Raw genomic sequence first — 15,441 nt, 5'->3', positions numbered from 1 at the left:
TGAGAATGAGCAAGAGCCCAAGGAAGAATGTCCTTCTCATCCACAGAATCAGCATCGAGTTGTTTAATTTAATATGCAGAGGTAGTTATTTGCACGTCCAATATAGCCAAAGCCTAACTGAAGTGCACCCTGTAAGGCTAGTTAGATTTGGTCACTTAGTCCTAAATTCTTTGGAGTTCTGTTATTCTATCATTCTATCACTGTTTAAGAGGTAAATATAGCATAAAATTAAATACAATGTGGGGCGCCTGGATGGCTCAGTCAGCATCTGACTTCAGCTCAGTTCATGATCTCATGGTCCTGGGATCAATCCCCGCATCGGGCTCCATGTCCGCATCAGGCTTCATGTCCGGCTCTGCGCTCAGTGGGGAATCTGCTTGTCCCTCTGACCCTCCCCCCAATCGTTCGTTCTCTCTCAAATAAATAAATTAAAAAAAATAAAAATAAATAAATACAATGCTGTTTGGTATGCAGCCTTGGAAAGGTTACCTTTGCCCCCTTTGGGACTCAAGTTTCTTCTTTCATGAAATGAAAGGCTGCCCTAGTTGGCTCTGAGAGTCTATAAAAATACATATTTACATATCTGAATTTAAAAGACACATGACTAGCTTGGTTTTGAGAATGTTACAACACTGTAAGACTTAATAATTATTATTATTATCCCTTCAGATACTGTATTTGACGTTTAAAGACTTTACTTAGACTGTTCTTGATTTCCCTTTTTGCATTTCCAACATAAATACTATCTATGCACTTATTTCCCACATGTATTTCTCTGCAGTTCTTGGTTAGCCTGTTACAACCATCTCATGCTTGTTAATCTGTATAATCTTGCCAGTGTCACCACTTTGGAATCTACCAGCTATTAAGAAGTTAGGCAGATTTATCTCAGAGACAACCCCCCTGAGAGTCAGAACTTCCCTGTTTAGGAGGGGTTTATTCTGCTTAGAAGAGAAGTAGTGTAATATTCAGCTACTCTGAGGGAGCTGAGTGGGCTGAAATTTAATTACCTGACAGTTTTTCCCTGTGTAGCCCAAGGGGCAGGTGCAGCGGTAGGTACCCAGGCCATCAACACATGTTCCTTCATTTAGGCATGGATGAGAGTTGCATTCATTGATCTCATGGAGGCAGAAGGGGCCAGTGAAGCCCATAGGGCACAAACAAGAGAAGGAGTTAATCCCGTCGACACAGGTGCCACCATTGAAACAGGAGCTGAGAAGCAGAGAGAGTAATGCCAGCTATGTAATCTGGTTCCTCTGACCTGCTATTTAAAAAAGTCGGGTTCCTAGAATCTAACACATTACAGAGGCAAATACTCCTGAGCATCTTAAACTCCTAGATCTAGCAAATTTTCTTTTTCCAAATTAGACTGGGAGTCAATCAGCCTGAGTCCCAGCTTCATGTCTACAACCAAAAAGGTTCCAGGAGTATATAAAAGACTGAGTTTATTAGAGATTCCCAGAGAAAGTGAAGGTTTCCAGGTTTTACCGAGTCCTGTGGTTTTCCATGTATCACATTTCATTTTATCCCTAAGTCAATTTAATTTATAAGAAAAGTGCTAAATAAGTAGCTCTTGACTCTAGATTTCTTTCTGAAAGAGAAACAGAATAAACTTGTTGGAAAAAAAAAAACACATCTAGAAATTACCAAAGAGTGATGACAAATCTGCAAAAAAATAGGAATTTTTAAAATGTCAACTGAAATGAACAAGGGACCAAGAGGAGAATGGAACAGAATTATAACTCTTCCTGTTCCTTAAGCATTAGAAATAAATGATGGTCCATCCCACTAAGCTTTTCAATCTCTGACCTTTGACCTGCTAACTACACATCTACAGGGAAACAGGAAATAGGCAATAGAAGATGATGGAATGGGACCCAGGTGCATACCTTACCCTGCCCTGCAACCACAGCAATGTGCTCTGTAGTTTTCCCTCCTTTCTCCCTTTTTCCCATAAGACACTGGTGGCTGAGTGTATGGATTGCTCACCTCTCAGTGCACTCGTCGATGTTGTTCTCACAGTGGACTCCATCAAATCCCGACTGGCACTTGCAAGTGTAACTGTTGACATAGTCAGAGCAGGTCCCTCCATTCTTACAGGGTTCACTCAGACACTCATTCATGTCTGTCTGACACTTATCCCCAATAAAGCCAGGATGGCACAGGCAGGAGAAAGTATTCACTCCATCTACACAGGAACCTCCATTCTGGCAAGGATCTAAGTCATTACACACAAGAATTAGAGCTCTGAACTATAGCATCAATTTAATCTTACACCTATAAAGGTAAGTGACCTGAACTGAGTCACACTAAGAACAGTAACAATTCCGACTTTTCTCTATTTGTACTTTTCTTTATATCTATTTTGCCTTGACTCCCCCATTTATGAAAATGAATGCAGTAACACTTGCCTGAGATTCTTCACCTGTTTGATAATTGGAATGAATTATGCATACACCACTAGGAATTTCGCAAAAACTTACAACGGTCCCCCACATTTGCTAATCAAATATGTGCTCCCAATACACAGAATCTCAAAAATATCAGTAAAGGTTTTCAAAAGGTGTATGTGGTGATGGGAGTGGGTGACGTAAGATAGGATATATACTAAGCAGCCCCCTGTGCTGATCTGTCTTTCCTATCTTTTCCCTCCCTTCATCTTTCATTTCCATTCCTTCCCTCTACTCTTCCCTGTTTGTTTTTGTTTTCTTGATTTAGGCAGAATCAGGAAACATTTAAAAAAATTTTATATATCACACAGCTCAATCTTAGAACACTTTAGGCTCACAGCAATTAATCAACAAATTTTGAGCTACTCTATGGCACAGTCCTCTGAAATATACATGACATATTAGAACAAGCAAAATAAGAGTTAGGTCCTGCTCTTAAGGACCTTAAAGTATAATTGCAAAGACAGGTCATCTACATAAAAAGAGAACTAAACATCAGGTGGGTAATGTAGCCCCGATTTGATAAGAGGCTTATTTAAAACCTTATTCATCTACTAGGCTAATTCCACTCTAAGGCTCATCTGCAATCTTGACTGGAAAAATTGTAAAAATCATATTAGCCCTTCTTATCCACAGTGCATAGCACACTGTAATTTCCATAGCATCTTTCAGGAAACTCACCATAACTTACTGAATTATTTTAAATTAATTATAAATATTGCTAGCTTTACTTCCAATAGGAAAGATTTTAAATACTGAAAATTTTGACTGATAAAATAATTAACATGGAAAAGAAATCCAAATAATTTGATCCCACTCCCCTAAATTTCTCCATCAACTGCTGTGGACATATTTTTCTTCACTATTCACTACACAATGTTCAATTTGTCTGCATAGCTTTCTTTGCCAATAGACTATGAGTTTCATGAATGTAAACACTGGGTTTTATCTACCTTGGCACTGCCAGGACCTAGTTTGGTGCCATCCATATGGTGATCTGAAATTATGTGTGAATTAGGTGCCATTATTCTTAACACATTGTGATAACCTTGTTTGAAGTTTAATGATTTAATCACCACAGAAGTAAGTAACTGAGTACTGATAAGCGGTTAGTACTGATAAGTAACTGCGTATATCACATGCATGTGATGACACTATCAAAGCCGAGGAAAGAACCACTAGAAAGACAGAGGCAGAACAATCCCAACAGTTTACACTAGGCTGAGAATAGCTAATGTTCATGAAAGTCAAAACGAAAAGAACTCCTAACTAAGCACTAAGTAGGATCCTCAGAGAGTACTATCTCAGTAGTGAGCCATTTTAGTCCTAGACTAAAGGCTGTTCTGGACCTAACAAACCCTGAAGAAAAGACCCAAAAAGATCAAACTATTTCCAAATGATCCTTAAACAAAGCTTGAAATTATTCTAAATATTTTTTAAAAAAGTCTAGCATCCAGTAAAAAATTACCAGGTAGGCAAAGAAGCAAGAAATATAACTTATGATGAAGATAACAGTCAACAATAGAAACAGACCTAAGAATTTCCCATATGGTAGAATTAATGTGAGGACAATAAAACAACTATGATAAATATACTCTGTATGTTCAAGAAGGAGAATTGAAGGCATGAATACGACAAGGAAAGAGATAAAGGCATAAGAAAGATTCAAATCAAACTTCTAGAGATAAAAATACAATGAAGAGAAAAAAAATATACTGGATGGGATTAACAGCAAACAAAACACTACAGAGGAAATGACTAGTGAACTTGAAGATATATCAAAATATCTTCAAATAATAAAATTATCTAAGATGAAGCACCGAGGGAAAAAAAAAAACTCTAAAAAAATAAATAGAGCATTGATGAACAGAGAGACAACTTCAAGCAGCCTAAAAGATGTATGATGAAATTTGTAAAGGGGAGCAAAAAGGTTTTGAAAAAACAGTGCTTGAATATTTTCCAAATTTAGACCCATATATCCAAAAAGGTCAATGAACCCCCCAAAAATAAACATGAAGAACAATAAGGGGCATTATAGAGTCAAACTGCTAAAAATCAGTGGAAAGAAAATACCTTAAAAACAGCCAAAGGAGAGAAAATAACATATAAAGAAACAAATACAATAATTATTGCAGATTGCTCCTCAGAAATAATATAAGGTAGAAAACAATAGAAGGATGACTTGAAAATGCTGAGGGAAAAGTCAACTTAGAATTCTACTCCCTAAGAAAATATCTTTGAAAACTAAGGCAAAATAAAAACCTTTTTAGACACAGAAAAGCAGAAAGACTTAATCACTAGGAGATAAGCACTACAAGAATTATTAAATGAATTTCTTCAGGCTGAAGGAAAATGATACTTGACAAAATTCAGATCTACACAAAAGAATGAAAAACACCAGAAACTATAAATATGTTGTTAAGTATAAAGACTGTTAATTTATTTTTACATCTCTTAAAAAATTAATTGACCATTTGAAGCAAAAATAATATTTTGGGGCATTTATTAGAATATATATGACAATAATAGAACAGAGGGCAGGAGTGAAAATATAAGTATACTGTTGTAAGGTTTTTATGCTAGACAAAGTAGTATAGTTGATGATAATGAGTTAAAGTTGCATACTGCAAACCCAAAACCACCACCACCAAAAGAAAAAAAAAAGAATGTCATTAATATGCCAGTGAAGAAATAAAATGTAATCATAAAAATGCTCCATTATTCCAAAAGAAGGCAAAAAAAGAGGGGGAAATGGAAAGGGAAGGAAAAAGATAAAGTAAAATGCAAGATGGCAAATACTGAACTCAGTCATCTCACCATCAACCACTAAATTTAAATGGCATGAACACCTCAATTAGAAGTTAGACATCATCATATCGGAGAGAAAAAGCAAGACTCAATATATGGTCTCTATAAGAAACATATTTTAAAGACACAGATGGGCCAAAAGTAAAAGGATGGAAAAAATACTTAACAATAATCAAAAGAAAGGGAAGGTAGTTACATTAGTATCAAACAAAGAAGACTTCTGAAAAAGGAATACTACAAGGGTTAAATAAGGTCATTTCATGACAAAGGACTCAATTCTTCAAGAGAACATAACAATTTTAAATGTTTATGTACTTAAAATCAGAGTTTCAAAATACATTAAGCAAAAACTGAAAGATTTTCAAGGAGAAAAATACACAATAATAGTGAGATTTCAATATCACTGTCAATAATTTATAGAATAAGCAGAAAGAAAATCAGGGAAGACCTAAAAATACTATTAACCAATGTGAATTAGTAACATTTATAGAACACACCAAAAAACAGCAAAAGAGACATTCTTTTCAAGTGCACACAGAACACTTACCAAAACAGACCATAGACTAAGCCATAAGACATAATTTAATACATTTAAAATAATCCAAATGATGCAAAGTATGTTCTCTGATCACAATGGAATTAAACTAGATATCAATAACAAAAACTATCTGGAAGGAATCAGCAACAAAAGATATTTAGAATTAGCAACAACAAAGATGGAGCTAGTGAATATAATGCTAAGCAAAATAAGTTAGAGAAAGACAAATACCATATGATTTCACTAATATGTGTAATTTAAGAAAATGAATGAGCAAAGGGAAAAGAGAAAAAGAGAGGGAGAGAGAGAGAGAAAGAAACCAAGAAACAGACTCTTAACTATAGAGAACAAACTGATGGTGACCAGAGGGGACATGGGTGGGGGCATGGGTGAAATAGGTAAGGGGGATTAAAGAGCACACTTATCATGATGAGCACTGAGTAATGTGTAGAACTGGTGAATCACCGTACCGTACAACTGAAACTAACAGAACACTGTATGTTAACTATACTGGAATTACAATTAAAAACTTAGTAAAAAAAGATATCTGGAATTAAAGAACACATTTCTAAATAATCTATGAGTCAAAGAACAAATCAAAATGGAAATCAGAAAGTATTCTGAGCTGAAAAAAAATGATATATCAAAATTTGTGAAGTACAGCTAAATCAGTGTTTTGAGAAAAAGATATACAGCACTAAATGTTTATGTTAGAAAAGTAGAAAGAAATAAAAATAATGGTTTAAGCTTCCATGTTAAACTAGAAAAAGAAGGGCAAGCTAGTTTCAAAAGAGGAAGAATAAAGAGCAGAAATCAATGAAATAGAAAACAGTAAAACAACTGAGAAAAATCATGAAACTAAAAAGATTACTAAAATCAATAACCTGGGGTGCCTGGGTGGCTCAGTCGGTTAAGCAGCTGCCTTCGGTTCAGGTCATGATCCTAGGGTCCTAGGATCGAGCCCCGCATCTGGCTCCCTGCTCTGCAGGAAGCCTGCTTCTCCCTCTCCCTCTGCCTGCCACTCTGCCTACTTGTGCTCTCTCTCTATCTCTCTGTCAAATAAATAAATAAAATCTTTTAAAATAAAAAAATAAAATAAAATCAATAACCTTCTACCAAGAGCAATTGCAAAGAAAAGAGAGAAAATGTAAATTACCAATATCTGAAATCAGTGAAGGGAAATTACCACAGATCTTACAGACATTAAAAGTACAATAAGGGAATATTATGAATGCCAATAATTCTGACAACTTAGAAAAAGTAAAACTCATTCCTTGAAAGATACAAATTACCAAAGCTCAATAAAAAAGAAATAGATACCCTGAATAAATATATCTATTAAAGACATTAAATTCACAGTTAAAACCTTCTAAGAAAGAAAGTTCCAGACCTAGATGTTTGGTAGATGTAATACCAACTGTACACAAACTGTTTCAATAAATAGAAAGGAAACATTCCCAATTGGTTCTGAGGCCAGCATTGCCCTCTTACCAAAACCATACAAACATAGCACAAGAAAGTTGGGGAACAATATCCCTCATGAACATAGATACAAAAATTCGTAACAAAACTTTGAAATCATATCCAATAAATATGAGAGAGATAATACATCAAGACCAAGTAGAATTTATCCCAGGAATTTAAGGTTAGTTTAACATTTGAAAATCAGTTAACATAATTCACCTACATAAAAAAATATATATATTACTACCTCAACAGATAAAAAAAAATCATTGGGAAAAAAATCAACATTCATTCATTATAAAAAGAAAAAAAACTCTCAGCAAACCAGGAGTATATGGTAAATTACTCAATTTGACAGAAGACCAAAAAAAAAATTAAAAAAACAAACAACCAAACCACAAAACAAAAAAACCCCAAACCTACAAGTAACATCATACTTAGTGGCAAAAGACTACATACATACTTCCCCCCGAGAATCAAGAACAAAGAAAGATTTGCTTCTCTTACCATTTCTATTCTGCATTTACTAAAAGTCTTAGCCAGTATAATAATGCAAGAAAAATAAAATGTGTGTAGACTGAAAAAGAAATAAAATGTATATGGCTGTACTTATTTAGAGATAACATGATTATAAAAAAATCCTGAAAACGTAAACTAAACTAGAAGCTAAACTAATCTAGAATTAATAAGTGAGGTTAGCAATATTACCACAGAAAATTACTCTTTAAAACTTTTAAAACTCACACTACATGTAAAAATTAACTCAAAATAGATTGTGGACTTAAAGGTCAGTACTAAAAGTATAAAAGTTTTAGAAGAAATCAAAGGAGATAAACCTCAGTGACCTTGGGTTAGGCAAAGTTTTGTTAAACAACATACAAGAAAAATGAACTGTGAATGAAGATTCTATTGAACATCAAAATTAAACTCTTTCTCTTCAAAAGACAATCAAAACAGAAGCTACAATTGGGAGAAGATAATTGTAAGGCAAATATCTGACAAAGAAATTGTATCTAGAATATAAAGAACTCTTTCAATTCAATAATAAGACAAACAATCCAATTTTTCAAGTGAACAGAAGTTTTGAATAGTCAGTATAGCAAGTAATACAGATGGCTGACCGATAAGCACATGAAAAGATGCTCATAATCATCAGTAAGTAGGGAAAATCAAGTTAAAACCATGGTGAAATACCACATACAGCCACTAGAAAGGCTAAAATTAAGGGCAATCACATCCAAGTGTTCTTGAGGATGTGGTTCAACTGGAACTCTCAAACAGTGCCTGTGGGAATGAAAATGGTATAACCATCTTGGAAAACATTTTGGCAATTCTGTGAAACATATACCTACCACATAATTCATTTATTCCACTCCTAGATATATACTCAAGAGAAATAAAATCACATGTCTACACAGACTCACTCATAGCAGCTTTATTTATAATATCCCAAAACTTAAAAAAAGCTAAATGTTCCACTAGTGAATTATAGTATATCCAAATAATGGAATACTACTTAGCAATAAAACAGAATGAATTATTAATACATGTGACATAGATGAGTCTCAAATAATATGCTAAATGACAGAAGTCATATTCCCTCTCCCAAAAAAAGAATTTGCATGAAATGATTCCATTTATATAAAATTATAAAAAATGCAAATAAATTTGTAGTGACAGAGGTAGATCCCTGGTTGCCTGGAACAGGGAAGGGGAAAGGAGGGGAAATTACAAAAGAAAATATTTTTAAGGGGGTGGATATGTTCATGATCTTTAGAGATGGTTTCAGTTGCCAAATGTCAAAACTTATTGAATTACACATTTAAAATATTGGTAGTATACTTTATATTAATTATACCTCAACAGATCTGCTTTAAAAGAAACTATCATAGCATTGTCCCCACTTTGTCATTACAAAAGAAATCAGTAAGGGAATGCTTAAAGAGATTCTACTGCCTCAACTCCTAAAGCTGCTAGCTTTGAAAGGAGATTTAAAAACTCTAATGTTGGGGCGCCTGGGTGGCTCAGTCGGTTAAGTGTCTGCCTTCGGCTCAGGTCATGATCCCGGAGTCCTGGCATTGGGCTCCCTGCTCCGCGGGAAGCCTGCTTCTCCCTCTCCCACTCCTCTTGCTTGTGTTCCCTCTCTCACTGTGTCTCTCTCTCTGTCAAAAAATAAATAAAAATCTAAAAATAAATAAATATATAAAAATAAAAACTCTAATGTTAAAGACACGTGATAAACTCTTGGGATGGCCAGTCTCAGCACTGAGAGGCCACTGCCCGCTCTGCTCCCTGTGTGCCTCAGGGGATTTACAAGCTGGCTGGCATACTCACTGGCAAGGCAGTCATCCATGTCCTCCTCACAGTCCATACCACTGAAGCCTGGAGGACACTCGCACATGTAGCTGCCCTGGGTGTTATGGCAGAGACCGTGGTTCATGCAGGGCTTGGAGACACATTCATCAATGTCAATTGTACACCGTTGACCTAGAAATACAGGTGCAATGAATGCTCCTGTCTTTGGAAGGTGAGTCCCACAGAAATGTATGGGGGATCTGAGCTGCAGCTGCAGTAGATAGGGATATTCTGGCTGGTGTCCTGCTTTGGGAAGTTCTGTAAGGCTTTGTGTCCCTGGCACAAAATTATTTGGGCAAGTTTTGCCCAGGTGGTAAAACTCCTTTAGAACATCATGGTTTTAGACTCGGGCTGGAGTCTTCCAGCCACTAGGGGGCCCCAAAGATATGAAAATGAAAAAGGCTTTCTAAGTCATGCCAGTTAGCAGGTCCTATACAAGGCCGGTGTTCTTGATGATGGGCAGGCCTCAGAAGACCTGGGCCTTCCATGTTAATCGGATGATCTGACCACTTTGTTTAAAACTCCTAGTTTCTCCAACTCCTATGTTGTTACCTTGCCAGCCAGGGGCACACAGGCAGGTATAACTCTCAAAATTTGGTGCCTCTTTGCAAACGGCAGCATTCTCACATGGGTTTGGGGAACAGGGAGCCAACACCGTCTGACAATTCTTGCCTGTAAAGCAAATGACAGAATTTAGAGAAATAGCCAAGGAGACCGAAATTTTTCAAATTCTATACCAACGGATGCTCTCTGAATTCAAGTCTAAGGCAGCAGTTAAAAACTTTGAAATCTGAGAGACCTGGGTCCTTTGAGGCTTAGCTCTACCTTGATTACTAACTATGTGACCTCAGGCAAGTTATTTATCTGCTCTGAGCCTTCCACATAAACAAAATAAGAACTAGGATGGTACGTAACTCATAGAGGCTTTTTGAGGACTAAATGAAAAAATGTTTACAAAGTCTTTATTAGCATAGAGCCTGGCACATAGAGTGAGTGCTCAACAACTGTTGGGCTGCTCTTGTCTTTATTATTATGGGTAGTTATTATGGATTTGGACACCTGCATCAGTCAAGTGCAATAGTTTCTGCATCTCCATAGCTAAGAGTCAGCCACTCAGAAGCTCAGCCACACAGATCCTCCTTCACGTGAGCCAGGAAGAAGCAACAACACAGCCTCCTATTCCTCACAACCTCTGCTAGCCTGTTCCAGAAGGCAATGGAGTTGATCAGAAGGCCACGGGAAGCAGGAAACAGTGAGGTAATTCTGATTGCCTGGTAACATGTCTCCTTATACCAACATCAACAACATGACATTGATATTTGCATACCAATATTTCCTCCCTTAGCATACCGAATATAAGCTTCCAGCATAGAAAAAAAAAAAAGGAAGACTTTTATTAAAAGGAAAAGTTTTTTTAAAGTCAAGTTACAATTAACTCAACTTAAAATACTATCCTAAAATTTCATATTCAGAAAAAAGAAAAATTACACAAATTTTTACCAACATACCCAACCAGTTTTTAAGGTATTTGGTCAGAACAGTGGCTCTCAAGAGAAGGCAGTGTTGTTTAGTTCCCTTCATGCTGGCAAAGCCCAATGACAGAACCTTTATCTACACTCAGCACTGAAATTTTAATCTACATAGGCTTTCAGTCTAATATAATTTCCCAAAGTTCATACACAGTAAATTCTTTATTGGGATCCTAATCCGAAGAAAAACCAATAACCAGCATAGAGCCAAATATTCTTACAGTATCTGACTAGCAAGAAGACAAAATAAATATTTTCAGACCTACATCACACTCAGGTAAGCCTATGATATAACTGAGCATAGTGACACCTGCTTATATCTCCCTGCAGCCATTAAGTCTCCGTCTTTCTGGCTATGAGATACTCTTCTTACTATCAACAAATGTGGTCAGTGCTGTCATTATGAAATGTATTTTTTAGGCTTCCTTTGGGGATAGCTAGGGATCTCCAATAACTTCAATTTTATCTATGAGGCTGGCTAAATGCAGTTTGCCTCCATGAACATTTCTTCCAAAGAGGGGCAAAGGTAACAATGTAGCACCAAGTCTTTCAGGTAACAGAGTTATGGTTTTGGCCACTCTGCCACTCTAAACAGCTAGAGTCACTGGTAACAGCTACTAATAACAGCCTAACAGGGGAGTAGGAACTAAGCCATGCTCCTGCCTGCATGCTGCATACTAGAGAAACATGCAAAGCCATCATCCATATTTCTGTTTTGTTCTCCACAGATGAAGAAAATGGATGATGAGGAGGTAAACAGGCCATACAAATACAACCACACAAAACAATCACAAGACAGTAGTAATGAGGCAGGAAAATGCAAAGAAGAAACAAATGTCCAAGCACACTCCTAAAATACCACCTGAAGCAAAGAACACTTGGTACGAACTGAAGTCACACCCATGTCTTCTGTGTGTGTAATCGCCATCCAAGGGGCAATACCTCTCTGAATGAGACGTAGTGGTACTGAATGTAAGGAGAAGAAGGGCTGTTAAGAGGAAGAGCTTTGGACTGAGAGGGACTTAAGGGCAAATCTACCACTTACCTATGTGACCTTTAGCAGGTAACTTCTCTCTACCTCAGCGTAAAATGGTCATAGGAACTTCTACTTTACAGAATTACTGTGAGTACTAGATTAAGGAATCCAAAGTATACAAGGTGTCTGGCATATAGTAAATTATCAGTAAGTGGTGGTTGTTGTATTACTGAACTAAGACTAAGAACACAGACCCACAACACTGGGTCCATTCAAATAATGAATGAAATCAGCAGCCATACATCATTTTAAAAACATTTTAAACCCCAAAGTACAAAGAAAGCAAATGAGTTTCCCTACCAGTTGCATCTAGAGAGGCCACAGTGTTTTCTCAGAGCTCAAGATCTAATCAGTGAGGGTAGGATGGGTGACCAGGGAGTGATTCCTCAGAGCAGCATCACTGCCCCACAGAACCTGTCTCCGAGACTCTGGGGTTTAGAACTATAAGGCAAGAACACACATTCCCTCTGGTCCTTTCACCTGCAGAACTCACCTGTGTATGGCAGCACACAGTGGCAAGTATAGCCACTTACGTCATCAAAGCAGGTTCCTTGGTTCAGACACGGATTTGAAGCACATTCATCAATATTCACCTGACAGTTATAGCCTGTAGACAGACAAGGGGAAAACCCCGAAACAGTGAAACTTTCTGTTAGCTTCCTCATTATCTAAATTACTAAGCAAACCTCTTCATGGTAAATATATATTTTAAGATTTTATTTATTTACTTGAGAGAGAGAGAGGGAGCACAAGTAGGGGAGAGGGGCAAAGGGAGAGGGAGGAGCAGGCTCCCCACTGAGCAGGGAGCCCGATGAGGGGCTCAATCCCAGGACCCCTCCTGGGAAATATTAACTGCTCTAGAAATTGAATTTCTTTAGGCCACTGGAACACCTGTTCTTTCAGTGGCAAGTCCCTGACATACATACAGTCAGTCAGTAAAACGCAGTCGAAAAGATGAATGGAAGAAGTATATTCTAGGGTGCCTAGGTGGCTCAGTCATTAAGCGTCTGCCTTCAGCTCAGGTCATAGTCCCAGGGTCCTGGGATCGAGTCCCACATCAGGCTCCCTGCTAGGCAGGAAGCCTGCTTCTCCTTCTCCCACTCCCCCTGCTTGTGTTCCCTCTCTCGCTGTGTCTCTCTCTGTCAAATAAATAAAATCTTTAAAAAAAAAAAAGAAAGAAAAGAAAAGACGTATAATCTAATAGTCTAAAGGCTGAATGCACCTCCAAATACAAGTAATTCCTCAACAATGGACCAAGAAGCTCACTTAGGTTAAAACTCTGCTGCTGTTTCTAAATATCACCTCTTTCTATACAAAGTAGTTGGTGAGGGCCTAAAAAGGGGTATAATTTATCAAGGGATAATATTTTTTTTAAGATTTAGTCATTTATTTGAGAGAGAGAGAGGGAGAGAGAGCATGAGCAGGGGGAGGGACAGAGGTAGAGAATCTTAAGCAGACTTCCTGCTGAGTGTGAAGCCCCAATGCAGGGCTCAATCCCAGGACCCTGAGATCATGACCTGAGCTGAAATCAACAGTCAGCTGCTCATTCGACTGAGTGCCTCAGGGATAATATTTTTTTAATACATTAATCAAAGCCTCTGGTTTATGCCTACTCTTTCATATGCACAGTCTCTACCATTGATGTAGTAGTACTTCCTGAAGTCATAAAACTGTTTTCCCCTGATCCAAGACATGGAATCTATTCCCTCTATGAAAAAGAGGAAAGTAATGAAGCATTAATGGGATAGGACAGTGCCCAAATATTACACACCTCTGCATCTTCAACAGGGCCTGACACAGAGCCTCAACATAGAGGAACTGCATGCACTGTAAATAAAAAAATGGTGGTCTGGGAGTACAGAGGTCTGGGTTCAAACTGTACTCTGCCACTCACCAGTCATACACTTTTGGATTTTACATTTTGATTTTTATTTTGTTCATTGATCAGCAAGTCTCAATGAGACAAAGAAATAAAAGCACTTTTAAATTTCTTTGCAAATGTAATATATCAGAAAATTAATGACTAAAGTATAATCTCAGAAAACTTTCAAATAATCAAATAAATTGACACTGAAACATACTGATGTATCATGGTAGCCTGGCACAATTTTTGAGTGGGGAAATCAATGACTAAGTGGATAGAGGAGTGCAAAATAAATGATTTACCCACAGATTTCACTCTTGAGTTTCTAAGGGAAAACTTGGGTGGTGGAAATACAACAATGGCAACTAAAAAATGATTTACACAACACCCACTATAATACATTTTTCCAGAAGGCCATAGGTAGACTATATATTTAGGTTATCTCAATGTGTAAGATAATTTGTTGGAAGGGTTTGGAACACATGGATTCTTCCATGGCATGATTGCTATCATAATTACAGTAAGACAATATTCTCATTCTACTCCCCAAAATCTCTTTTGAATTACTGTAGAATCAAACCACCACCAGGGACCTTACAATTAGAACACCTGTCCAGAGTTGTGTAAGTGGTTTGCCTGTTTTTAAATTGGATTATTTGCTTCTTTGCTATTGACTTGTATGAGCTCTTTATACCATTCTGGATATTATTAACCCCTTTTCAAACACATTGTTTACAAATATTTTCTCCCATCCTATAGCATCCTATGTGCTCACCTTAAATAGTTCCATAGCTCACCTCTCTGCTAATAGAATCTATATCTCTTTATGTTTTTATTCCCCAAGTGTAAAAATATTAAATTCTTATAAATATTAAGTTCTCAAATTATGTTTGCTATAAGAGTGAATAGGAACAAAGGAAGAGAAAAGAAGAAGTCAAAGAACATGCAATAAGAAAAAGGCATAAAGGGAGATAGAAATATGCACTTTTGTTTTCACCTTTAAAGCCCTTCTTGCAAGTACACCTGTATCCATTCACCAGATTGTCACAAGTTCCTCCATTCTGGCATGGGTTAGAAAGACATTCATTTTTGTCCACTTCACAGTTGATGCCAACCCAGCCTGCATCACAGAGGCACTTGTACCTGAAAGGATATAGCATTCTTTACTGTGGGGGAATGAATATACAATTGAGTCTTAGGTGAAATATAGGATTTGGTGAAGAAATGAGGGACAGAGGAGCTCATGGATAAGCTAATCTCATTTCTACTCTTCTAGGAATCTATACTTGGATCGCTGTGGACACAATGTGAACTGTGTGGTCCCGTCTGGAGTACTCAGTAAACCGATTTTACTGGTGCTTCCCAGCTCACCAAGATGCTAGAGAACTTAATTAATT

The 15,441-nt window shown here is 37.1% G+C and overlaps 1 protein-coding gene across 1 annotated transcript in view; it reads right to left on the bottom strand.

Moving 5' to 3' along the window:
* The window catches only part of NOTCH2 (notch receptor 2), a 166,271-nt gene that overhangs the window by 26,720 nt on the left and 124,110 nt on the right, over positions 1-15,441 (bottom strand). Inside the window, exons 14-19 of the mRNA XM_025872548.2 lie at positions 15,042-15,187; positions 12,674-12,787; positions 10,168-10,287; positions 9,595-9,747; positions 1,990-2,218; positions 1,011-1,212 (exon numbers count right to left, since the gene is read on the bottom strand). Coding sequence (XP_025728333.1) covers positions 1,011-1,212; positions 1,990-2,218; positions 9,595-9,747; positions 10,168-10,287; positions 12,674-12,787; positions 15,042-15,187 — 964 coding nt within the window. The remainder of the gene's footprint in view (positions 1-1,010; positions 1,213-1,989; positions 2,219-9,594; positions 9,748-10,167; positions 10,288-12,673; positions 12,788-15,041; positions 15,188-15,441) is intronic.

The sequence above is a fragment of the Callorhinus ursinus genome, unplaced genomic scaffold, assembly GCF_003265705.2.
Source record: "Callorhinus ursinus isolate GAN/ISIS: 27379988/994484 unplaced genomic scaffold, GSC_fseal_2.0 scaffold9, whole genome shotgun sequence".
Taxonomy (NCBI): Eukaryota; Metazoa; Chordata; class Mammalia; order Carnivora; family Otariidae; genus Callorhinus; species Callorhinus ursinus.
The sequence above is the reverse complement of the archived record's forward strand: the minus strand, read 5'-3'. Positions and strand labels throughout refer to the sequence as shown.